This window comes from Mytilus galloprovincialis, unplaced genomic scaffold (assembly GCF_965363235.1).
Source record: "Mytilus galloprovincialis unplaced genomic scaffold, xbMytGall1.hap1.1 HAP1_SCAFFOLD_34, whole genome shotgun sequence".
NCBI classification, from domain to species: domain Eukaryota; kingdom Metazoa; phylum Mollusca; class Bivalvia; order Mytilida; family Mytilidae; genus Mytilus; species Mytilus galloprovincialis.
Genome location: NW_027467984.1, coordinates 53,121 through 80,463, shown reverse-complemented (window position 1 = coordinate 80,463; position 27,343 = coordinate 53,121). Strand labels below are relative to the sequence as shown.

Below are 27,343 nucleotides of genomic sequence, written 5' to 3'. Positions count from 1 at the left end.
CTTATGAAATTCCGCACCGATAGTATGTCAACGGACTTAACGTAGCTTTTACCGTTTCCGAGCTATTAGGGACCAAAGTGGTGCTAAATAAAAAAAAAAAACTTTTTTATTTCTCGTCCGATTTCAACGGGTTTTTTTTCTTTGGATTCCTTATGAAATTTCCAACTCAGAAAATTTTTACCGATTTGAGCTAGGACTTACGGTTTCTGAGCTACAAGGGGCTAAAAGGGCTAAAATGAACTTCTCTTTTTTGTTTGTCAAATTTTTATTTTTCATCTTATTTTGGTTTTGTTTTTTTCATTATGTTCCTTATGAACTTCCGCACCGATAGTATGTCAACGGATTTAACATAGCTTTTACCGTTTCCGAGCTATTAGGGGCCAAAGTGGTGCTAACTCCAAAAATAGAACTTTTTTATTTCTCGTCAAATTACAACATTTTTTTTGTTTGGATTCCTTAACAAATTTCCAACCCGTTTGATTCTCTCCAAATTTAAGCTGGGACTTACGGTTTCCCTGCTACAAGGGTCTTAATTTCTGTGTCCAGTATATTACTGTGTCCAGCTAATTACTGTATCCAGCAAATTACTGTGTCCAGCAAATTACTGTGTCCAGCACATTATTGTGTCCACTTTAGTAGTGTGTCAATACTTGCCCAAATGAACACTTGTCGACAACTGCGGTCGTATCATGCTGTGCTCGGCGAAGCTTTTTATTATGTATTAGTATAACAGTTGGAACAATACTGTATGTTTGGATTCCAAATATGGCAATTCCAACTTTGGTAAATTTCCTGAAAGTCTCAAAGACTGTTTAAATTTTGGAAATGTTCCTTGAAACTAATTGTGTTTTACAATAACATATAAAAAGATATGCACACTTGGATTTTTAAAAAATGCCAATTCCAGTTTTAAGAAAATTCCTGAAAGTCTCAAAGACTGGCAAATCTTTGAAAATGTTCTTCAAAACTTACTATTCTTACATTGCAAAAACAAACAAAATATTTTTGAATGTTCAGATTTCCATTTTTGGTAAATTTCCTGAAAGTCTCAAAGACTCATTATTTTTTCAAAATTTAACTTGCAATTAATCTCTTTTGCTACATTTTATTTATTGGAATTACATGGAACACTAAGATTTCAAAAAATTGCAATTCCAAGTTTTGTAAATTTTCTGAAAGTCTTAAAAAGACTGCTTGATTTTTGGAATCATTCTACAAGACTTACCATATATATATATCATAAAAACTAATGAAATGTTTTGAAATGCTCTGATTCCAAAAGTTGCAATTCCAACTTTGGTAAATTTCCTGAAAGTCTCAAAGACTAGTTAGTTTTTGAAATGAAACTTTTACGCTGATGCTTGTAAAATGGGTTAAAACAAGTCCAATGTTTAGTGTGGTATAATAAAACAATTATGTCCTTCATGAAAAGTTAATATCCAAAATTGTTAAATCTCGAAAGGGGGAATTTCCCTTTGGCTATGCCCGCAGGAAATAACCTCTTCCTCGATTTATCAATTTTGGATACAGTAAAACCTGTGTAAACCGGCCACCTCTGGGACCGTCAAAAAGGGCCGATTTAGGCAGTGGGTCGGTTTATTCAGGTTTTCAGATTGACAGGAAGTCAGTGGTTCATGACGTCAGATATTTTACAGAACTGCATATTTCATGCAATTAACAAATAATAAGCTTGTATAGTACAGTAGATTACTGACATATTATAAATTAGTGTATTGAATAATAGAAAATTCTGAAACTAATTTTATTTAACCTAGAGTGCCGATGATTTGAACACAATATATATTTGGACATGTCCCTGCTTTTTACCATTTTTCTACGAACGAAACATCTTCAATCATTGCTCTCATTGGTATGAGAAAGTTAAGAAATCCATCATCTTTGGAATTTGAAAAATGATTCATACATTTAATGTTTGTGAAGAAATACTCATATGAAGTTAAAGTTTCTGGCTCGTCCGCTTCATTTTCACTTTCGCAGATTTTGTTTGCGTCGGAATCTCCACATTGTTTGAATTGATAAACACGAGTTGTTTTTCTGTCCATAAGTTTCCTCCGTAGGCATTGAAGATTAATTTTCCATAGCAGTTATTTCGTTTCAAAAGTGGTCGGATCTCTGTCGACTTGATCAGTTGATTGACATCAATCAATACCGTTATGATAAAAGGCCAAACCGGTTTTGACAGGTAATAATTAAAGTAATTTACTGTATTGGGACTAGATAATTAGATCGGAATTCCGAATAGACAGGGTCCGGTTTACAAGGGACATTTTTGCAAAGAATATTAAGGGAAGGAAGTGGGACTTTAATTTTCGGCCGGAATTGACAGGAAACCGGATTACTCAGGGTCCGGTTTTCACAGGTTTGACTGTATTAACTTTCCATGAAGGTCATAATTGTATATTATACAATTTATGACTTTTGATGAGGTGGATACAAGGATTTATTTACCTTGTACAAATATTTCATGTGATTAAGGTCAATATTTAAGAAATAGTTCAAGACACTGAGGGCCTTTTGGAGTGGCCTGCCAGTCCATATATTACAATTTGGCCTAAAGTTTCAATGAACAATTTCTTTAATTATACTTTCAACTGTCCTTTACAGTAACATGACTATCAATCTTTATTTTTAAAATTTTGTAAAAAAAAAAAATGAGTCTTTCATTGATATTTTATTGTAATAATTTGATACATTATTTAGTTTTACCCCCGCTTAAAAAAACGGGGTATATAGTATTCGTTGTGTCCGTCCGTTCATCCTTCCGTCCCTAAACTACTGAAGGGAATTCCATGAAACTGTCAGAGAATCTTTGTTACATGTTCCCATTGTGCACCTCCTAATTTAGATTTTGATCCTACCAATTTCTGCGGTTTCCAATAGCAAATCATGGACTTTGTCTGTCCCTTCGTCCGTCATACTAAGCCATCCTGTTTACGGACTTAGTACATATATTAAACATATGGCTGTTAATGAAAAACATGTTCGACTGTATTGACTAATATCTCAAAAACCATTCATTGCAAACAGAGAAAATGTGACAAGGACAAAAATGTTCAGAATGACAAGATCTATTTAATTTATATTTATGTCAAAATTGTTGGATACTCCTGCATAGGGGTTATTGGCCATAAATGACAGTTTTTGGCAAATTTGAATGCTTTTGGCTATTATCTCATAAACTATTATCACTGTGCTTAAACGGCTGTGGGTAACTTAAGTTACCCACAGCCCAATATGGCGGCGTAAAATAATGCGATTTTAATTTTATCAAATATCTTTAGATTTACGCATTAATAATTCTTTACAAGTTGTCAATGTATTGTATCTAAGGCAAAATAATCAACTGAAAACAAAAAATGTAATGCATTTTGTCTTAGCTTAGCGTAAGAACAATTTTAAAAATGGCAAAAGATGTCCGTAACTTTTCTTAACCGAAAACTCTGGCTGTGGGTAATTTTTCTGTTGTAGCCTTTGGATGCATAATTTTTGCGTATATAAGGATTCTTTATACATAATGATCTGACATTTGTTTTCCTTTTCCACGGACACCGAAGAAAATGACACTCACAAACATGGGGATAATACCAACTTAAGCGCTTAACTTTGGTCCGTTTAGCTGTGCTGGATGTACAAATACACAGTCAGGTCCGGTCAGATTAGGGACATTAAATCCGATGCCTCGTATAGGAAGAGTGCCACGCTCTCTACGTTCATGAAAATATAACATAAAATTGCGTACCAATACAGGATAATTTGTACATTAAACATGCAATAAACTTCAGCATTTCAGCTACTGCAATTTACAATCATTAGATCTGCAAGTTACACGCATCCGCTTTACAAGTTAAGGGCATCTAAACTGTAGAAAAAGCAGCAGGTACACGCATCTTACAGCTCACTAAGAGCTTTAAAAATGAAATAGCTAGACATATAATAAACATGATTCTGGTCTATATTAAATCTTGAGACACTGACCTTTTCCTAAATTGCAAAATTCAACAATTGTAACAATTTTATAGGCTTAAAAGCTAGAAAATATAATGCCCATATTTTCGTATGCCATCTACGGCTAACCGTAACTGCATTTACGGGCATCGGCTTTATACCAGTGATTTTCCACTATTAACAGCTACCGAAGGAGAGACAGGGTTTCAAAGAACTCAATAAATCATTATCCCAGTAGAAATTTTATTTTCAACTGTTTGAAGAAAAACAACAATGTGATCCTGGCAAATCTATTTGAAATTACATATATGTAATTGCACTATGTTTCGATGAGTAACACAAGTAAATAATGAAGAAAGTTTATTAACCCAACTAGTCCTGGTTTCTTTAAAAATAAGGCTAAGATATTTTCATTGTTTCAGTATTAATGTACGGTTTATTCCCTTTTGTAATTTCATCTGAAAATTTGAATATTGGCACCGCATAGAAGAAAAACATTTAAGCTACATGTTCAGATTTTTCGGCTTCTTAATATTCATCTTAAACTAGTTGATGAAGGACAGCCGTGGTTTGTTATTGTAAAAATGTATGTTGCAGTACTGTGTTGCTGTAATTTTATGAGTAAAACAGACAGAGTGATATCACATATAATCTAGAATAAAAAATGTTGAAGGGGTTTAGTGTTTTGCTTTAAGGGATCGTTTCGAAAATTGGAACTTCTGACTATGAATTCCCCTTGCCGTTTTTGGGAATAAGTAAGGCGTTAACCTTTACTCTTTACTGTAACTAAATGTAGTTGTATACCAACTTACGATATTTCATAGCTTACCTTTATATTTTTGTGTATAACAATATAAATTCTGAGAAAAGTTAAAGACACATCATGAAGTTACGGACATCTCTGTAAATTACGTAAAAAAAGTTACGGATATCTCTTGTAAAAGTTACGTACCTCTTTTGGACTTTTAAAATCAGTTGTTTTTCGACTTATTGTTTTATACTTAAGTTATTTCTACTTTTATTAGTGCGGGCGAAACTGATATACATCTTCTTGAAAGCTTTATCTTCGTTAAACAACTTTGTTTTGCTTTAAAATAACTAAAATCTATATAAACAGAAGATGTCTTGCGCCATCTTGGGCTGTGGGTAACTTAAGTTACCCACAGCTGTTTAAGCACAGTGATTATAGATAGAAAAAAAAATATTTTAGATTGCAAATATGTTCAGCAATAAAAGCTCTACACACAGTTCAAATGACCACTTGTTATTGGATTTATTGCCCTTAAATGTTTATTACTTGTTTATTACCATATCCTCTATTTTTATATTTTCACCGATTTTAGTGCTTTAAAAAGTATCTTTTAAACTGTTATAGATATATTGAAAGTTTGAACAGCAAAAATGTTAAGTAGGACAAGATCTAAAAAATACAGCCAGTGGGTCTGAAATCATCCTCAAAGGAAGATTTAGACAAATTTGAAAACAGGTGAGCGACACAGGCTCCTTGGAGCCTCTAGTTACCTTTCTTGCAATAGTTACTAGCTGGTTCGTGTCAAGCGCAAAATTATTATGATTTACATTCAGAGTGGAATTGGTAACGACACGGACACATAAATATTCTGAAATATAAAACAGCAATACAAGACTTGACACAGCTTGTTTTTTTTTTTTTGTCAGATCATACATTATTTTTTTTATTTTGGTCCTGGTAATGAAACATCTGTCAAATATGATATTCATCTTTTGCAGATCTACCAACAATGGAAACTCCAATTTCCTATCCAAAAAGGAAAAGAATTCCTAGAAAAATATATACTCCAAGCAGCAGTAAAGTAGCTGAAAAGCAAGAAAACAAGAAAAGTAAGAATTGCTGATTTGTATTATTGGTTTCTGTTTTGGTCACTTAGCCTGAAAGGCTTGCAAGTTTTTGCCATCACTAAGCATTTTCATCCATTATTTATCGTCTGTCTGTTGTCCATCCATCCATAATTTATGTTTTATTTTGTTCTAAAACATCAAACGGACAGATGGATCAGTATAAACAATATGCCCTTCACTTATTGTCACGGTGGCACGAAAAAGGCGTCTAATTTTCCATCTAGTTGTAATTTGACCATGTCATGAATATTGTCCAAGTCCCTTCCAACAACAATCGTCAATTTAAGGAAAAAAAATCCAGTAAATTTTCAAAAGTTGTAGGCTAAAAAATATCTTTAAACCTGAATTTCTTTTTATATTAAATAAAATTGACAATTTCGATTTTCAGTTATGTCAAAAGTAGTCATATTTTTTCCAACAAAGTGAATTTTTACAGATTTGAGCTAGGTCTTAAGGTTTCAGAGCTAAAAGGGGCTAAAACGGACTTCTCTTTTTTGTTCATGAAATTTTTAATTTTCATATTTTCATTTTGATTTTTTCATTTTTCATTGTTTTCCTTATGAACTTTTGCACTGGTAGAGTCTCGACGGATTTAACGTAGCTTGTACCGTTTCCGAGCTATTAGGGGCCAAAGTGGTGCTCAATCCCAAAAAACAAACTTTTTTATTTCTCGTCCGATTTCAAAGGTTTTTTTTCTTCTTTAGAGTCCTTATGAAATTTCCAACATAGAGAATTTTAGCAGATTTGAGCTAGGACTTGCAGTTCTTCCAACCTATTAGGGGCCAAAGTGGTGCTTTTTAGTACTAATGTAATTTCTGTGTCCAGCAAATTACTGTGTCAAGCATATTATTGTGTCCACTTTAGAAGTGTGTCAACACTTGCCCAAATGAACACTTGTCGACCATTGCGGTCGTATCATGGTGCACTCGGCCAAGCTCTTTATTCTTGTATGTTGTTCATGAATTCAAAAATGCTTCATCCAATTGAACTGAAATTTTAAAATTAGGCTGGAATTGGTAATGTCTGGTTACCTTTTGTTTTTTTCCAATTTTGCGATGTGTCCAGAGTATGGGACTTTGATTTTTATAAAAAATGCCATTTTTCTTGAATGTCGTACAGTAACTCAAAAATGCTTCATCCAATTAATCCGAAATTTTATAATTAGGCTAGAATAGGTAATGCCTGGTTCTCTTTCGTTTTTTTTCTGATTTTTCTATATGTTGTTCTAGAGTTGTGGGACTTTGGTGTTAAAAAAATGCGTTTTTCTTGTATGTTGTACACTAATTCAAAAATGCTTCATCCGATTGAATTGAAATTTTAAAATTAGGCTGGAATTTGTAATGCCTGGTTCCCTTTCACTTTTTATTAGCTCACCTGACCTGAAAGATCAACTGAGCTATTCCCATCACTTGGCGTCCGTCGTCGTCGTCCGTTAACTTTTAACAAAAATCTTCTCCTCTGCAACTGCCAGGCCAAATGGAACGAAACCTAGCCACAATCATCCTTAGGGTATGATGTCCATGTCAGTCAACCAAGATGGCCGCCAGGGCTAAAAATAGAACATAGGGGTAAAATGCAAATATTGACTAATTTCTTGAAAACCATTGCAGATAGAGAAAATCTGACATATGCAAAAATGTTCAGAATGTCAAAATCTACCTAAGTTCCATTTATGCCAAAATTGTCGGATGCCCTCGCAAAGGGGTTATTGCCCATAAATGATGATTTTTGGCCAATTTTAACGTTTTTGACTATCTAAGAAATAATTCATGGCAGCCATGGTTTATCAGAGATTTTAACATGGGTTGCATTGTTTGTGTAAAATTTTAATCCCGAGTGTTAGCGAGGGTTAAAATTTCGCAAATAATAATTTTCTCCTCTGAAACTACCAGGTCAAATGGAACCAATCTTGGCCACAATCATCCTTATGGTATCTATTTTTAAAATTATATCCGTAGTCCTTGACGGGCAACCAACATGGCTGCCAAGGCCAAAATTTAATAGATGTATATCATGCTAAAATTGTCATATTTCTTGCATTTTATATATAAAAAACCTGTACTCAATTTCCTTTTGTTTTCACAATTCCCTTTATTATCCAATGCTACATACTATTATGCTGCGATTGGTAAGCACCTATGTTTCCATGAAGTGCCAGCGCTGCAGGTCCAGAGCCGACTTTGCTCTTGTTCTTTCCCATTTTCATACTTAACAAGTTTTCTTTTCATGGTCTGTATGTTTATATTATTGGCAAGTGTTAACTAGAGATCAAAAGAGGTCAGGGCATCAACTTAATCGGAATAAAAATTAGCATGGTTATAAATGCCACTTGGCTAAGTACATGTAATTAAGACAATATAAAAGAAAAAACACACCTGTCATATTTTAAATTTCTCTTTAATTACCGTTATCAGTGCCAGCTAAGTAAATTAACAGTAATAATTATACCCCCGCTCCGAAGGAGAGGGGGGGTATAGTGTTTTACCTCTGTCCGTCCGTCCGTCAGTCAGTCCGTTGTTATGATATTGTAATTATTATGTTTATTTATGTTGGCCTAATTTGTGTTGTATGGCCTGATAGTTGTTTACCAAATAATCTTATAACTGTGCAGTTTAGGAATCACTGGAACAATCACAGAATGATTGGAACTTTCTAGAATGATCCTTATAAAAGATGCGTAATTTAAACTTCTACGTTATTCCAGAAACTTCCGTTGTAACTTTCCAGGATTTTCCACAATGTTCCATTATAGAGTGTTCTAGAATTTTCCATGACAACACTATATATACAGACACTAAAGTTAAACTCTCATAATTAAACTTGGACATAGACATTGATAGACATTAGTATTCATAGCATTTGGATTGACACTTTTATTCTAAAGACAACATCATACTGGATTGTGACATTAGTAGTGAACGTAATATTCAAATTGGATTCCGAAAGATTTCCGGATACAGATAAAGATAACAGATTGGACTCATATTTTGACAGTTAAGTTAACAGTAATATTTGTTTAATACCTTTTGTAAACTTTTGTATATTAAATGTTATTAAATTTTACTATTGATTTGTGTCTTTTGTTGGCTACAATTTAAAGGCGATTTCTGGCCGTAACAGAAATTGGGGGCTCGTCCGGGAGAACGAAAATATCTTATTTAAAATTTATTCAATATTTTTATTATAACTAGCCAACAAAATTCTACAAAATGGCATTTGATGCCGGTAATTTTTTGAAAACGCCAGACCTGGAGAGTTTTGATAATTTAAAGAAAGAGGAATTAGTGTTGCTTGCTAAAGAACTGAAATTAGTTTTTAAAGTATCTATGAGAAAACAAATTATAAAAAATTTGGTTATAGACAAATTAGTTGACGCAGAAATTTTAGGTAAAGAGGCTCTTGAACTTAAGGTCGAAAATATTGACGCCTTTAAATTAAAACAGCTTGAATTAGAACATGAACGCAAACTAAAAGAACTGGAAATGAATTTGAAGGAGATGGAGAAAAGAAAAGAAGATGAATTTAAATTAAAACAGGCAGAACTGAAAATGAAGGAAAGATTGGAAATGGATAAAAAGGAAAAAGAAGATGAATTTAAATTAAAAGAACTTGAAATGAGGGAAAGGCTAGAGATGGAGAAAATGAAAATTGAAATGGTCAAAGAAGAAAGCAACACTAAAGTCCAGTCGAAATCAGAATATTTTGATGCAGCAATATTTTGTGAAAAAAACAGTCGATAAATATTTTCCACAGTTTGAGAAAATTGCTCATAGTTCATTTGTAGTTTGAATTGGCCAAAGCCATATTGGACTACAATGCTACAGAGTGTTTTTGAGGGTAAGGCCGCTGAAATATACTCCGCACTTCCATCAGAAAAAAGTTCCGATTATGACACGGTGAAACAGGAAGTTTTGAAAGCTTATGAGCTAGTACCAGAAGCATATAGACAGAAATTTAGATCTTATAAAAAGTTTGATTCACAAACCTATGTGGAATTTGCTCGGGAAAAAGAAGATCTATTTGATAAATGGCTTACGTCAAAGAAAACAGATAACAATTTTGATAACCTAAGACAATTGATGTTATTAGAAGAGTTCAAACAATGTGTTCATTTAGACTTAAAAACACATTTAGACGACAAAACTGTTGAGACAATACATGATGCAGCTGTTATTTCAGATAATTATACTCTTTCACATAAAAGAAGTTTCAAGGGTCAAAATGTTAATACTTCAAGTGGAAATTACAAAAATCAAAGCACTGAGCGTACTGATAGTAAGCCTGTTGCACAGAATAAGAGTCAGTCCAGTTATAATATGTCTAGTCCAAAATTTGATACTTTTGAGAAGAAGTCACTGACTTGTGCTTATTGTAAGAAGATTGGTCACCTGATGGCTGATTGTTTTAGACTTCAGAAGAAGAATGAACGAGATAATAAGCCGAAGACCAGTGCTTGTACGACACCTTATATTACCAGTACATTGGAATGCCCTGCGCGTCAGGCTTTTAAGTCCAGTTTTTGTGATTACATGGAGGAATATAAACCCTTTATGTCTGATGGGTTTATTTCTATTGTTGATGATACCACTCTTCAGCCTATTAAGATTTTACGAGACACTGGAGCTTCTCAGTCTTTATTGTTAGAAGGTGTGTTGCCTTTGTCCGAGAAGACTTCTGTTGGTGCCTCCGTTTTGTTACAAGGTGTAGAGATGGGTTGTATAGATGTTCCTCTCCATCGTATTTATCTGAAGTCAGATTTGATAACTGGACCAGTTATTGTGGGTGTTCGTCCTAATCTCCCTGTTGAGGGTGTTACATTATTGCTAGGAAATGATCTAGCTAGGAACAAAGTGGTTGCAGAACCAATTGTTACCAGTGAACCGGTGGTGGATGTTAAATCACCTGAAGATGATGCTGAATTGTATCCAGCTTGTGTTGTTACTAGGGCGATGGCTAGAAAACAACAAAATGAGAATTTGCAAGAAGACAAGTTTGATTACATGGACCTTTCTGACACTTTTATAGCTGATATTGAAGATCCTGGTAACTCAGAAAAGGCTATTATAAAACCACCTAGTGTTAACAAAAATGTTATTATGCCATGGCCAGATGTGAACAGCCATTCATTAGACCGAAATAATTTACTCGAAGAACAACATAAAGACCCTGAGGTTCTTCAGCTCAGCCAGAGGGCTCAACCACAGGAGGAAGCAGACAAAGTGGCCGAATGCTATTACCATCAGGACAGTATTTTAATGAGGAAGTGGAGGCCTCCTGATGCTACCCCAGAGGAGGAATGGAGAGTGATATACCAAGTGGTGGTGCCTAAAGTTTATAGACAAGAAATTATTGGTCTTGCCCATGACACCCCCTTGGCTGGACACTTAGGTATAAGGAAGACTTGCCTTAAGATCTTGCAGCATTTTTACTGGCCTAAACTTAGAAATGATGTTGCAGAATACTGCAAATCATGTCATATATGCCAGGTTGTTGGTAAACCTAACCAGAAAATACCACCAGCACCTCTTCTGCCTATTCCAGCCTTTGACGAACCTTTCAGCAGAGTTCTAATTGACTGTGTTGGACCTTTACCAAAGACCAAGACTGGAATTGCATATTTATTGACAATCATGTGTACATCTACCCGCTTTCCTGAGGCTATTCCGCTAAGAAATATCAAGACACCTACTATTGTCAAAGCACTTATCAAATTTTTCACATTAGTAGGACTTCCTAAGTCTATACAGTCCGACCAGGGATCAAATTTCATGTCAGGTCTATTTCAGCAAGTAGTGTACCAGTTAGGGATTGCTCAGTATAGATCAAGTGCGTACCATCCAGAATCTCAAGGTGCCTTAGAACGTTTTCATCAGACATTGAAGAACATGATTAGAACTTTTTGTCTTCAATTTGACAGAGACTGGGATGATGGAGTTCACTTTCTACTTTTTGCAGTCCGAGAGGCTGTTCAAGAATCCATTGGTTTTAGTCCCTTTGAGTTGGTATTTGGCCATACTGTAAGGGGACCGTTAAAATTGATTAAGGAAAAGTGGCTTACTGAACATACTGACTTGAATCTTTTAGACTATGTATCTAGATTTAAAGAAAAATTGTATACTGCTTGTCAAATTGCTCAGAAAAACTTAAAAAATGTACAGAACAAGATGAAAATATGGTATGATAAAGATGCCAGGGACAGAGTTTTTGAGCCTGGTGATAGGGTACTTGTATTTTTGCCAGTCCCTGGACATCCTTTACAGGCTAAATATTGTGGTCCTTATACAATAGAGAGTAAAATTAATGATTTGAATTATATTGTAAAAACTCCAGGTCGGCGCAAACAAAATAGAGTGTGTCATATTAATATGTTAAAACCATATTTTGAGCGTACTAATGTTCTATGTGATAGTAAACCAGTTGCCACTTTAGGCATGGTTAAATTTGAGAACAATCATGACAAACCAGATGTAATTGAACCAATTTTTAGTTGTAAAACTATGGAAGAGACAGTTAGATTGAAAAATTCAGAAATTTTGTCAAATTTAGATTCAAAACTTGCACATCTGTCTTTTGATCGTAGAGAAGAAATAAAAACTTTGGTATTTTCTTTTAAAAATCTTTTTCCAGATGTGCCAAACAAAACCACTGCTGTTTGTCATGATGTTGATGTCGGAGATGCTTGTCCAATTAAGCAACATCCTTACAGGCTCAATCCACTCAAACTTGAAGTTATGAGAAAAGAAATTAAATATATGCTTGACAATGATATTATTGAGCCGAGTAACAGTGAATGGAGCTCTCCTTGTCTCCTTGTGCCAAAACCAGATAAAACTTTTCGTTTCGTGACTGATTTCAGAAAAGTAAATTCAGTCTCAAAATCTGATTCCTATCCGATTCCAAGGATAGACGATTGTATTGACAATATTGGTCAAGCAAAATTTGTGAGCAAATTTGATTTATTGAAAGGTTATTGGCAAGTTCCATTGACACAGAGAGCTCGTGAAATATCAGCTTTTGTTACACCAAATGGCTTATTTCAATATACTGTAATGCCATTTGGCATGAAAAGTGCTCCAGCTACATTTCAAAGAATGATCAATAATGTTATAAAAGATTTAGACCGTTGTTATGCTTATATTGATGATCTTATTGTATGTAGTGATAGCTGGGAACAGCATTTAACACATTTATATGATACCTTTGATAGATTGTCAAAATCAAATTTGACTGTTAATCTTGGTAAAAGTGAATTTTGTCAGGCCACTGTTGATTATTTAGGGCATACAGTTGGCCAAGGTCAAGTAAAACCTATTATGGCTAAAGTGGAAGCTATTTCCAAATTTCCACCTCCTACAAATAGAAAACAACTTATGAGATATTTAGGCATGATTGGATTTTACAGAAAATTTTGTTCAAATTTTGCTACTGTTGTTCAACCATTGACTCATCTTTTACGGAAATATTCTAAATTTATCTGGAGCGGAAATTGTCAAAAAGCTTTTGAAAATAGCAAATCACTTTTAATTAATAGTCCAGTTCTGATTACTCCAGACTTTGAAAAACAATTTAAACTTGCCGTTGATGCAAGCGATGTAGGAATAGGAGCTGTTTTATATCAAGAGACAGATGATAATGTTGAAAAACCTATATCATATTTTTCTAAGAAATTAAATAAACATCAGAAAAATTATTCAACTATTGAAAAAGAGTGTTTTGCAATGTTGTCAGCACTTCAACATTTTGATGTATATTTGAATCCCACTGTATATCCTATTCTTGTTTATACTGATCATAATCCTCTCACCTTCATGCATAAAATGAGAAACAAGAATCAGAGGTTGACTAGGTGGAGTTTATTGTTACAGGAATATGATGTAATTGTAAAACATATTAAGGGTAAAGATAATGTAATAGCTGATGCTTTATCTAGAGCTTATTAAATCACTTTGTATATATTATGTATTTTTGTTCATATTATTCATGATAAGTTTTTGTTACACTAAAACTTCTTTTAAGGGGGGAGGTGTTATGATATTGTAATTATTATGTTTATTTATGTTGGCCTAATTTGTGTTGTATGGCCTGATAGTTGTTTACCAAATAATCTTATAACTGTGCAGTTTAGGAATCACTGGAACAATCACAGAATGATTGGAACTTTCTAGAATGATCCTTAAACTTTCCAGGATTTTCCACAATGTTCCATTATAGAGTGTTCTAGAATTTTCCATGACAACACTATATATACAGACACTAAAGTTAAACTCTCATAATTAAACTTGGACATAGACATTGATAGACATTAGTATTCATAGCATTTGGATTGACACTTTTATTCTAAAGACAACATCATACTGGATTGTGACATTAGTAGTGAACGTAATATTCAAATTGGATTCCGAAAGATTTCCGGATACAGATAAAGATAACAGATTGGACTCATATTTTGACAGTTAAGTTAACAGTAATATTTGTTTAATACCTTTTGTAAACTTTTGTATATTAAATGTTGTTAAATTTTACTATTGATTTGTGTCTTTTGTTGGCTACAATTTAAAGGCGATTTCTGGCCGTAACACCGTCCTCTGTCAGTCCATCCGTAACACTTTTTTGTAACACTTTTCTCAGCTACTATGTATTACAGCTATTAGATATTTGGTATCAAGCATCAGGTTGGGGTGCTGTACCGTGTAAGTGGTTTTCAGGTCTGGTGCTCATCTACTTCCTGTTTACAGACTTAGTACATATATTAGACATAGGGGTATTAATGAAAAATTTTCATAACACTTTTCTCAACTACTATGTATCACAGCTATTAGATATTTGGTATCAAGCATCAGGTTGGGGTGCTGTACCATGTAAACGGTTTTCAGGTCTGTCGCTCTTCTACTTCCTGTTTACAGACTTAGTACATATATTAGACATAGGGGTATTAATGAAAAATTTTCGTAAGACTTTTCTCTGCTACTATGAATCACAGCTATTTGATATTTGATATCAAGCATCAGGTTGGGGTGCTGTACTGTGTAAGCGGTTTTCAGGTCTGTCGCTCTTCAACTTCCTGTTTACGGACTTAGTACATAAATTAGACAGGGATATTAATGAAAAATTTTCGTAACACTTTTCTCAACTACTATGTATTACAGCTATTAGATATTTGTTATCAAGTATCAGGTTGGGGTGCTGTATTGTTTAAGTGGTTTTCAGGTCTGCTGCTCTTCTACTTCCTGTTTACGAACTTGCAGATCCTATAATGATATGGTTAGCGGGGGTAGACTTTTGTGAGTAATAGCTCACAGTTCATCTTGTTTAATATTTAATTCCTATCTTGAACCTGTAATAATAATGAATTAATAGAAGTTGTATCACTCAAAACTGGCAAGAGAAAAAGGAAGGCTCCTTCAACTTTCACACCAAGTGATTGGTAAGTATCAAAAATGTAAGTACACATTGATTAACTTTGGTTAAAAGTTTACGTCCGAGTTCATTTCTCAGATACTATGTGGCCTAGGATCATGTAATTTGATGTGGGGATGTAACTTTGCAAGCCTGTCAGCATCAATACCAAAATAGGTCAATTTGACCTCCATTTCATGCTTGATTGACTTTGGTTAAAGTTTACGTCCGAGTTCATTTCTCAGATACTATGTGGCCTAGGATCATGTAACTTGATGTGGGGATGTAACTTTGCGAGCCTGTCAGCATCCATACCAAAATAGGTCAATTTGACCTACATTTCATGCTTGATTGACTTTGGTTAAAGTTTACGTCGAAGTTCATTTCTTAGATACTATGTGGCCTAGGATCATATAACTTGATGTGGGAGTGTAACTTTGGGAGCCTGCAACATCCATACCAAAATTGGTCAATTTGACCTACATTTCATGCTTTTATTGACTTTGGTTAAAGTTTACATCCGAGTTCATTTCTCGGATACTTTATGACCTAGGATCGTGTCACTTGATGTGGGGATGTAACTTTGGGAGCCTGTCAGCATGCATACCAAAATAGGTCAATTTGACCTACATTTCATGCTTGATTGACTTTGGTTAAAGTTTATGTCGAGTTCATTTCTCAGTCACTATATGGTCTAGGATCATGTAATTTGACCTACATTTCATGCATAGTTGACCCTCCTTAGGTAAAGCTCTTACTTTTATGAATTATTGTGTTTTATAGGTTTGTCTTAGGTACAAAGAATGTTGCAGATGAGGCGAACTTTGTAATCATGGATTACCCTATGTTTTAGCAAGGCACATTCACTGATCATACAAGGTTAGTGCCCTGAGGGGCATTTCTAGAATTATACAGGCCCTGGAGATAGTTTTTGATTTGAAGGAGAATTCAATTTGTGTTTCTTTGGACATCTATAACAGCATCCTGTTACAATTATATCTTCTTAGGTTTTGCTCTTTTGATATAAATTACATGAGTTAAAAAGTAGTCTTAGATTTAGAGTGCACTTATTGGCAGTTATATGCATGTATTACTTTTGCTTATATAAAGAGGTTTATAGCATTGTATATGAAAATCTCTGTTAATATCGACCTACAGGGGATGCATGATGCCTTGATTTATAAAGGTAAATCTAAATTTATAAAGGTTTGTTGTTATCTTGAATTGTGTCACATTTTCTTGTTTAGGGGCTTTTTACAGCTTACTTTATGTTGTGGATTCTTGTCCATTGTTGAAAGCCGTACGGTAACCTGTAGATAAATTTTTATTTGTACTTGGAACCTTTCCAGATGACTGTCTCATTGACAATCATACCACATCCTCTATTCTTATAACTAACTTGATAAGAAAATATAAAGTGCATCTTGAAAAAAAGCCATGGGATAAATATCAAAAAGGGATGTAGCTAGTCTATATTGTTATTGATATGCTTGTATTATACGCCTTAAATCATACTTTTCCTATAGAATATTCAAAATCTGCACTTCAAACTAATGAATTACACTATACAAAGGATGTATACGACAAAAGTTTAATCACATTATCAGCTGAAGTTCTGTTCACCCATAAAACATGGACAGTTGAAGATTTGGAAATTTTCTGAAAATACTGTGTAAAATTAATATAATAGTTAATACTTGTTTCATATGACATTTTACTTGCTTGTTTGTTGTGTATAAGGTATTGTTTTTTATTTCTTTGGTCAACTCACCTTTTTGTATATTATTTTATGTATATAATTTTGTTTTGAGGACTCCCAATAGATTAGCTAAATTGTATGGGGTAATCCTCAGTTGGTAGAGTATTTTGTCTTGCTTCTACAGTTTTCAGGCATCAAATTTTTATTGTATTTATGTTCATATATATATGTAAATACTTGCATGTCCTAATGCTTAACTGGCAGGTCGAAACTTTCCTGGTTCAGTTTAAATTAAACTTAGAATTATTTATTTTTATTTGTTGTCAAATATTAAATATCCTCTGAATACAATTTTTGAAATGAAAATAAAAATTGATGATTTTTAAAAAATTAAAAGCTCAAGTTTGGAATAGTTATGTACATTAACAATTATGTACTAACTTTTAGAACCAGGAAGGTCTCAGGGAAAGTCAGATGATATAGATATTTCTTGAAACCATGAATTTGATTCCTACCCTGACTGATGAGACCAAATGGAAGCAAATTTATAGGTATATAAATTTCTAGTTTTAAGCTCACCTGACCTAAAGGGCCAAGTGAGCTATTTCTATCACTTGGCGTCCGTCGTCGTCTGTCATCGTCAGTCCTTTAACTTTTTCAAAGATCTTCTTCTCTGAAACTGCCAAGCCAAAATGGAACCAAACTTGGCCACAATCATCCTTAGGGTAACTAGTTTAAATGTTGTGAACGACATTTCTGCCGGACAACCAACATGGCTGCCAAGGCTAAAAATAGAACATAGGGGTAAAATGCAAATATTAACTGCCATCTTGGAAACTGTAACAGATTGAGAAAATCTGACAGGGTGACAAATGTTCAGATTGACAAGATCTACCTTAGTTACTTTTGAGTTAAAATTGTCGGATGGCCCCCGCATAGGGGTTATTGCATATAAAAGACTATTTTTGGCCAATTTTAATGTTTTTGGCTATTATCTAATAAGTTTTAATAGATAAAAAAAAAATTAAAAATTGCAAAAATGATCAGCAATAAAAGCTCTACAAACAAGTCATTGATCACTTAATATTAGTGTTGTCAACGGTTAACCGGTCGAACGACCGAATACCGAATACCAAAAACGCTTACCGGTTAACCGGACCTTTTTAAAATTTTAATAAAATTGATGTAAATGTGTACTGAAATCATTAGTAAATAATGTGAAATGATTGTACGAATTGATTGGTACTTGATTAGACAGATCAATTGTTCAGTTTATTGATTAATCTTGTTAACCTTGAAAACATTTAAATTTTATTACTTAATTAGCACATAGACAACTTGTCTGTCAGCTCCGGGCAAGTATAATGTAAACATAATTAGCATATTAAGTTTATTTTGAACAGTTGTAAGCTGAACATGCTGAATAAATTTTACGATTTAGTTTATTTCTTCACTTTGACTTTATATTGTGTGTGCGTACATGTAAATATGCCACCTCCGTCATCTAAGGCTTGGTCTTTTTTTAAACGTAATGCTGACTCCAAAATAGTGAAATGCAAACTATGTGAAATGGAATTAGTCTATACTGGTGGTACAAGTAATATGCTGAATCATCTGAAGTTAAAGCATCCCAATGACTTTTCTGAAACGCCTGAGAAAGTTAAGCAGTCATCGGTTTTAGACTTTGTTCAGACACCCAAATCTAGAAGATTTTCGTCTACTCAATCTGAACTAATAACAAATTCAATAGTGGATATGATTATATTGGATTACCTACCCATTCGCATTGTTGAGGGAAAAGGATTTTCAAAACTTATGTCGATAATAGCTCCAGAATTTAAAATTCCGTCTAGAAATACTATAAAATCCAGAATAGAAAAGTCATATAGTGACAAAAAAGAGAGTTTGATTAAAGAGTTAAATCTCATTGACAGCGTATCCCTTACTTCTGATACATGGACATCGAATGCTACAAAAAGCTTTTTAACAGTCCAGAACATCACGTTGACAAAGACTGGAATTTACAGTCAAATGTGCTTGTTACTCGTGAAATGCCTGAACGCCATACAGGCGAAAATCTTGCTGAACGACTGAAATCTACAATTTCAGAGTTTGAATTGGACGGTAAAATTGTGAGTTCTGTACATGACAATGCTAGGAACATGAATTGTGCATCAGAGAAATGTGACTTTGACGATATGAGATGCTTTGGTCATACCATTCAGCTTTGCATTAAACCATGCTTGGAAATACCCGCTATTGCCAAACTTACTTCACGTGCTCGTAAGTTAGTGGGACATTTCAAGCATTCAACTACAATAACTGCAGAAATGAGGAAAAGACAAAAGTTGTTCGGACTAAGACAGAACGAACTTATACAAGACGTAGTTACGAGATGGAATTCGACTCAGCTAATGATTGAACGCCTATGTGAACAACGCAGAGTTATTACGGATGTAATGCTAGATACAACTGTTACTAAGAAATGTGACACACATATGCTTCTCAAAGATCATGAGTGGGATTATCTGGTTGAAATTTCCGCAGTATTGAAGCAAATGTCTCATGTTACAACATACATGTGTCTGGAAAAGGACGTATCAGCCTCTGTAATGCTTCCTATTGTCAACGGACTCTTAAAAAAACACCTAAAAAACTCTGAAGAGGATAGTGCTCTTGCGCATAAAATGAAAGCAAGTATTTCAGAAGAACTCATCACCTGCTTTAAACCGTATGACATTGAAACTGCATCTACACAGCATGCTTTAGCGTCCTTACTTGATCCGAGGCATAGAACACTTAACTTTTTCTCCCCAGAACAAAAAAAAGTCGCCATTGAAATGTTAGAGTCCAAGTTAGACGATGTGCCATTAAAGCCCGCAGTTAAAACGTCATAAAAAAACCTTGGAACTGAAGTTGACAAGCAACCAGCCAAGAAACAAAGAGTCCAACGATCTTTGGACTTTCTTTTGTTTGACACCGACGAAGATACGTCCTTTCAAGATGAATCGGAAATGTCCTTATACATCAAGGAGCGTGCTGTGCAAGATTCAAACCCACTCGAGTGGTGGAAAGAAAATAATTGTAAATTCCCCAGACTCTTTGTGTTAGCTAGACAATATTTAAGTATTCCTGCTACCTCTGTTCCGTCAGAACGAATCTTTTCATGCGCGGGTCTCATTGTTACTAAACTGAGAAATCGACTATCTTCCTCTGTGATCGACCAGATAATATTCCTGAATAAAAACTATGTACCCGAGGAAAAATGTGAATAACTCTTCTTTCGTTCTTTCTAAATGTACATACTTATAAATTTGTTTTTTTTGTAATTTATTACATATTGAAATCCTAATTGTGTTAGTGTTTGCATTATTGTGTTATAATACCCTGGGATAAATGTCAATTTATTGTATCATAAAACCAGTCATTCGTGAAGTACTTTGTATAAGACTTTGAACATCAACGTAACTACCGGTTAACCGGTTAATCGGTCGAACGATTATTCGGTTAACCGGTTAGGCATAATTGTTCAATTTGACAACACTACTTAATATGAAGATTTTGTTTGAGAAATGAAATACACGTAATTGTAAATACTAAGATTGGTGAGATCAAAGAGTATCATAGAAAATAAGTGAATTTTTACAGATCTGAGCTAGGACTTAAGGGTTCAGAGCTAAAAGGGGCTAAAACGGACTTCTCTTTTTTTTTCATGAAATTTTTATTTTTCATCTTATTTTCATTTTGATTTTTTCATTGTTTTCCTTATGAACTTCTGCACTGATAGAGTCTCGAAGGATTTAACGTAGCTTGTACCGTTTCCGAGCTATTTGGGGCCAAAGTGGTGCTCAATCCCAAAAAACAAACTTTTTTATTTCTCGTCCAATTTCAAAGGTTTTTTTTTTCTTTAGAGTCCTTATGAAATTTCCAACAGAGAATTTTAGCTAGGACTTGCAGTTTTTCCAACCTATTAAGGGCCAAAGTGGTGCTTTTTAGTACTAATGAAATTTCTGTGTCCAGCAAATTACTGTGTCAAACATATTATTGTGTCCACTTTAGAAGTGTGTCAACACTTGTCGATCATTGCGGTCATATCATGGTGCACTCGGCCAAGCTCTTTATTCTTGTATGTCGTTCATGAATTCAAAAATGCTTCATCCAATTGAACTGAAATTTTAAAATTAGGCTGGAATTGGTAATGTCTGGTTACCTTTTTTTTTCCAATTTTGCGATGTGTCCAGAGTTATGGGACTTTGATTTTTAAAAAAATGCCATATTTCTTGAATGTCGTACAGTAACTCAAAAATGCTTCATCTGATTAATCCGAAAATTTTAAAGAGAAAAGATTCCTGCATGGGATGATATAGTTTTTTGACAGAGAGTTTTATTCCAAAGTACAGAAATTTTGCTCTAAAAGTTGGGTAATTTTTGTTTTTATAGAAATCTACCGCAGAATTTTTCACTTCATGACGCAATTTCACGCCTACCAATCTCTCTCATTCACCACCAAATGTGATGCAAAGAAATTAATGAGAGAGACATCCGGAGCTGAATGAGAGAGATACATTTTAGATCAATTAGAGGTAAGTGTGTAAATTAAAACCTCTTACTCAAATTGTTTTAAAAATCAGAGAATGCTATTCTGTGGCAAATTCATTTCTCTATACTATCACGTGAAATGACTGTTTCAAGTTTCAGTTATACATCAAAACCTGAAATCGTCTTTCTGGAGACCTTAATTATCATGTTTACCTGAATCAGTCGACATTGCAAAAGCAATGCGGTGTCTGCCTTTTTGATTTTTCTCTATTTTCGGTATAACTTTACCATTTGCATCTCAATTTGTAAAAATAGAGGAAGAATACCTGGAGTGTTTTTTATAATATGGTTTTATTTTTCCAATGGTGTATATGATCAGTATTTTCAAATTTGCTCATTGATAAAGGTAACTTTTGCATGAATGGTGACTTGGCTTAGAACGGCATAGGCATGAATAAAAAACGGTCATAATACAAGACACAAATTCACTGTGGTCACCTCAAGTTTTTCAACAGGGTATCAAGCTCTGAATGACCCCGACAAGATTTAAAAAAAATATATATCGAACAGTATAACACATTAGTTTGTCACAACATCAACAAACATACAAAATAGAACTACTAAATGTACCCATGGCCAATATTTTCCTGCCTTTGAACTGGTGCATATGCATGCGAGGGGTTAGACAGATGTGGCCTTTGGAAAAATAAATCCATACTATAAAAATTCGTTAAGGTTCCATGGAATCAGTGATAACATGTAACTCTTAATTTGTTGATCTTCAAAAACTGTCCTGAAGAAAAATGTTCCCCACCTCATAATACTTAATAAGAGTCTCTGATGACGGAAAGATTTACAACAGACTGTACCAGAATGTAAATTGACAAAAAATAAGTCTTATTATCAATCAATTTTGGAAAAATCTATATTGTTGTTAAATTTTGATAAAAACACTGTACTTTTATCACTAAAAGCTTTGGTACTAGTTTCAGTTAGTTTCATGAAGGTTTGATATAAATATTGATAATTAAAAACTTTAACAATACACTACCCTTTAATGTGAAATGCAAAAAAAAAAAAATTAAAAAAAAAAACAAACCTAAGTCCATTTATCAGTACATTGTGGAAAAATAGATAAATATTTTTAGGTACAATTTCTTGATCATAAAGGTGCCTCGATCCAATTTAGAAGGAATTCCAAAGAGACATGCCGATAAAGTAAACGATGTTTAAAGAACTTTAACTACAGACTGAACCTAAATGTAAAGTGCAAAAAACTTATTCCAATTACCAGTGAAATTCAGAAAGAAAATCTTTTTTTTTTTCTCAAAATTTAGTTTTGAAACATGCTATATCTCTTGATCATGAAGAAGCTGCTATCCAAGTTTCAAATGATTTGATTAAGATTTGATGAAGTCATTGATGTTTGAAATTTTTTTTAACCATAGCGTGTACAAAATATGATGTGCAACATACTGTCCATTTGCCAATAAAATTCAGAAAAAATAATAAAACTTTTTTTTCTCTCAAAATATTGTTATAGATAGTGCCTCCTCAACATAAAGTCACTGTCTAAATTTCAAATGATTTCATAATGATTTGATTAAGTTATTAATGTTTAAAGGAATTTAAACACAGGGTGTACCAGATGTTGATCATCACAACGCCGACGACGACGACGAAATTAAGGAGCGCTACGTCTCGCCTTCATGACTTTTGTTGCAGGCGGGACGGACAAAAATTGCTCTTGGTAATCTTCCTCTATTTTGATAAATTACATGAAAATGGTAACTTTATTATCAGAAAATAGAGAAAATCAAAAAGGCAGACATCGCATTGCTTTCGCAATGTCGACTGAACCAGGTAAACATGATAATTAAGGTCCCCAGAAAGACAATTTCAGGTTTTGATGAATAACTGAAACTTGAAACAGTCATTTCACATGATAATTGTCGAACACTTTGATATAAGCATAAAGAAATTTATTGTCCTCTCATGCACCACCACTTTTCTCCTGCATCACCACTAGTTCTCATGCATCACCACTAACTTCAAAGAATGATTGAGAGAAAACGGATAGAGTCTGACACTTGATATGACATGGTAGTGATACCTTGCTGGTAAACTTTCTACAACAGTGAAATTGGTAAGATAAGATTAGATTAACATTGATTTCTGGACAATTGTTTGACTTTTTTTCTTGTATTTCCATTGACATGTTTGTAGGAGAAAACGTCTTACGTTGTCAGTTTTGTGTTTACATGCAAGCAATGAATACCAACGTATAGAGAAATGAATTTGCCACAGAATAGCATTCTCTGATTTTTAAAACAAATTGAATAAGGGGTCTTAATTTACGTACTTACCTCTAATTGATCTAAAATTTATCTCTCTCATTCAGCACCGGGTGTCTCTCTCATTAATTTCTTTGCATCACATTTGGTGGTGAATGAGAGAGATTGGTAGGCGTGAATTTGGGAACACTCTATTTTTCCCAAAAATATTTCATACTTTAAAATTATATGACTGAAAAGAGGAAACTTCGAGGCATCCTATGATATATTTTTCTTTAAATTTAGTTGAATATTTAGTTCAAAAATATATAATGAAAAGTTCAGTTTTTGAACCCCAAAAATTTGATGTAAATTTCCGTTAGTGGGGTCACGTCAGTAAAACTAAAATCACACTGTAAATATTCTCACCTGCATAAATTTTATATGGTTACAAAGCCAATATTAAGAGCTTTATCCAGGTTAAATTTCATAATAGTAGTGTGGAATTTAACAGGTAAACTAACCAGTTAAAGTTACGCAATTTTCTTGATTTCTAGTATTCCGCCGCTCGTTAATCATCGATAACTTCAATTGTTTATTGGAAGGTTTCTTGACATTTTTACGACCTCTTTTCACAAGAAAACTACCCCTCATGCCTTTATTATTTTTCTAAAATTAGGATTTTATTGTTATGCGAAAGAAAATTTAATCTTGCAAATCAGTAATAAATCAGCTTCCCTGCATAATTTTTAGAATAATTTTATGATGAGTAAATCAAAAGTTATAGGTGAAAGTTTGAGACACGACGTAGAAAATTTACTGTTGTATCATAGAAATACTGAGAGATTCAAATCCCAATCGTTTTATATTGATCCCAGTTAAAATCAAATACTTAAAATATGCAGAATCCACATAGAGCCACAGATTAAAATGTCTTTAACAATTTTAAATAAAATGTAAAACAGTCAATAAATTTTAAACATGACTTAAAATGAAAACAAATTCATGCAATGAGAGAAATAGAAGGAAACATAATGAATATAGAATCAATATAAACATGCTCATATCAAATAAGAAATATAAATTACTTAAAATAATTATCAGCCATCATTGAACTTACGTACTATGGGGTTCATGGAAGTAGGAAATTTAATTTCAATGTTACAATAGACATATAATTTACATTTAAATATATTAAGTTCAAATCTGTATTTTGCCTTAAACGCATGAAACTACTTACAAGATTTACAGATCCAATACGTTTGTTTGGGCACACATTTCAGATGGACACATTTGCAGATGGTGCCACTCTAGACAGCAATCACATGCCAGAGTTTCCTTAACACCAAGTTTTTGTTTACAAGCAAAACAATCCCATTCATGATGCTCCTTATTCTGAATCATCAATTCTTTTAACAATAACCAGCCATCGTCAGTTAAGATGTTTGCGTATTCTTAGTGTGTTTGGCATTTTCATCTAAAATTTTGTAGGATACATGTCCATATAGTCACTAAACATCAGGCTAGTCTATCAATTGAATGATTTTATATTTCGACATAATGATTTTTTTGGGTCAAAGTCAATGCACCATTCACGGGATTTATTCCAAGACCGAAATTTGGAAATTCGTATACGTTTCATCTATATGGCAGTTCGTACTAGGAGCCCTGGGACTCGCCGTATGAATTGTTCGTACGGAGAGCCACTTGCATGAAAAAATTGACATGAATTCGAGTAATCAGTAAATCTGAACATAGATAATAAATCTATGATCTGACGGTTTTTTTTATGATTTTACTGTTTCTTGTAACATCAACGAGAACTTACAATCTCCACGTAGGACATACCAAGTACGCTTTTGCTGTGTTTTTTTTACAATAATTGTGCAGTATATAGTCAAATTTAATAAAAAAAAAAATGAAAACCAAAATAAGACAACAAAAACTTTTAAAATGTCTGACCTGTAACGTATCCTTTCTGGGGGTGTTGTTGTTCTGTAAATTCCTCCACTGGCTGGAGAAACACTGCATAAAATTTGGCAACTATCTATTAAAATCTAAAACTGAGAATGTAGGGCAAGCAGGATGATCCCTACTAGAGTCTCATTTAATACCAAAATGTCTATAGTTCACAGAATATGATCATCTTAGTTCACTTAAAATGGATGTTCAGTATTTTGCTACGGGTAACGTGAAGTGCATAGCAAAGTCCTCTACTGATTTCTTCAGGGGTGTTAATTACGGTGTCCTTTAGGAGTCATTATATGTAACACGCTTGTTGTTTAAATGCGTATGAATTTTTGACATTTCAATTTTCATTTTTGCGTCCGATGACCCTAAAAATCCATAAATGTAATGTACACTTCATTAGATTTAAACAAATATATTGCGAGCCTTCTTTTGAACTGCATGATTTTGAATTTTGTTTCTCTTACCCCTTTTGGGTCAATTCCAAGGATTCTGAAACGGGGATTACATATGAAGAAAGCCTTCTCATTTTCCTAGTAATTTTTAGCAATACCATTTTTTTAGAACACGACAAAAGTCTTAACTGGTTTATTTTTCAGATCTCAAAAATATATTTTCTTTTAAATTTTACATGTTACTATCCATTGAAAATGGACAGTCATATAGGATACTTAAAAATACTTTGTCGTCGCCGTTGTCTGGACAAATTAGTTTTTTTTTCAAGAATCTGAATGACACCCCCCCCCACCTCCTCCTTCTTTCCGGCACTTTTAATCTTAAAAAAAGATAAATGAAAATATAACAACAGCAAATAAGCAAATAAATCAAATAAATAAAAACAAAACGAAAAAACAAAATCTAAGCAAAATACAACAAAAAACAAACACACAGTGCCCAGTCCCCTTTCTTTGCTTTCAAAGTAAGTAAGTCCCTTATAGAACTGAAATTTAAAAAAAATGATTTACTATAGAAATGAAAGATTGTTTGAGATGTGTTGTATTAACTTCGATATTTTTTTGGTAGGGGTGTGCCATTTTTGCCTCAAAAAACGTACCCATTTTAATATAACATTCACTGAAATTCAGTACCTATAGTTATATAAATATTTAAGAAAGAATGACCTATACTTATATACAATATTTAAAATATGACGTCAAAACGTTATTGCAGATCAAACCAGGAGACAAATTTCCGGGGTTCATTTGGGAACTTATTTGAAAGGTGAACTTTCAAATGAATTGATTGAATTTAATATAATAATTGACCATTAATAATGTAAGATTCTCAATAGCATATTTATATATCAAACTCTGACCCTGTAAACTTGATTGTTGTTTTTCGTTTATTTTTTCTATGTATTTCATGTTTTAGATAGTATTATGTATTTGTATTTGTTTTGTTATCTTGTGATTATCATTGGACTATAATTGTCTATGTTCTTTATGTTGTGAACTTGTTTGTTTTGCGTTGACCCTCTTTTGGGTGTATGATGCAATAAAATTATTCTTATTCTTATTCTTATTCTTATATGATATGAAGATCATACCCCAAATCAATATACAGTTATCCAACGTAAATGCATTATTTATCCCGTAACAATAATAATACTGTGACCTATAGACAT

The 27,343-nt window shown here is 33.4% G+C and overlaps 1 protein-coding gene across 6 annotated transcripts in view; it reads left to right on the top strand.

Moving 5' to 3' along the window:
- The window catches only part of LOC143059877 (uncharacterized), a 43,554-nt gene extending 16,597 nt beyond the window's left edge, over nt 1–26,957 (top strand). Inside the window, exons 6-8 of one of the 6 annotated variants that reach the window (XM_076233446.1) lie at nt 5,716–5,826; nt 15,202–15,268; nt 16,024–17,062. In XM_076233446.1, the coding sequence (XP_076089561.1) occupies nt 5,716–5,826; nt 15,202–15,268; nt 16,024–16,093 (248 nt within the window). In that variant the 3' untranslated portion in view covers nt 16,094–17,062. Of the gene's footprint in view, nt 1–5,715; nt 5,827–8,548; nt 14,367–15,201; nt 15,284–16,023; nt 17,063–21,379 lie in introns of those variants that run through there. The other 5 variants (XM_076233449.1, XM_076233447.1, XM_076233451.1 and 2 more) reach the window with 5 other exon arrangements.
- Nucleotides 26,958–27,343: the final 386 nt, after the last annotated feature.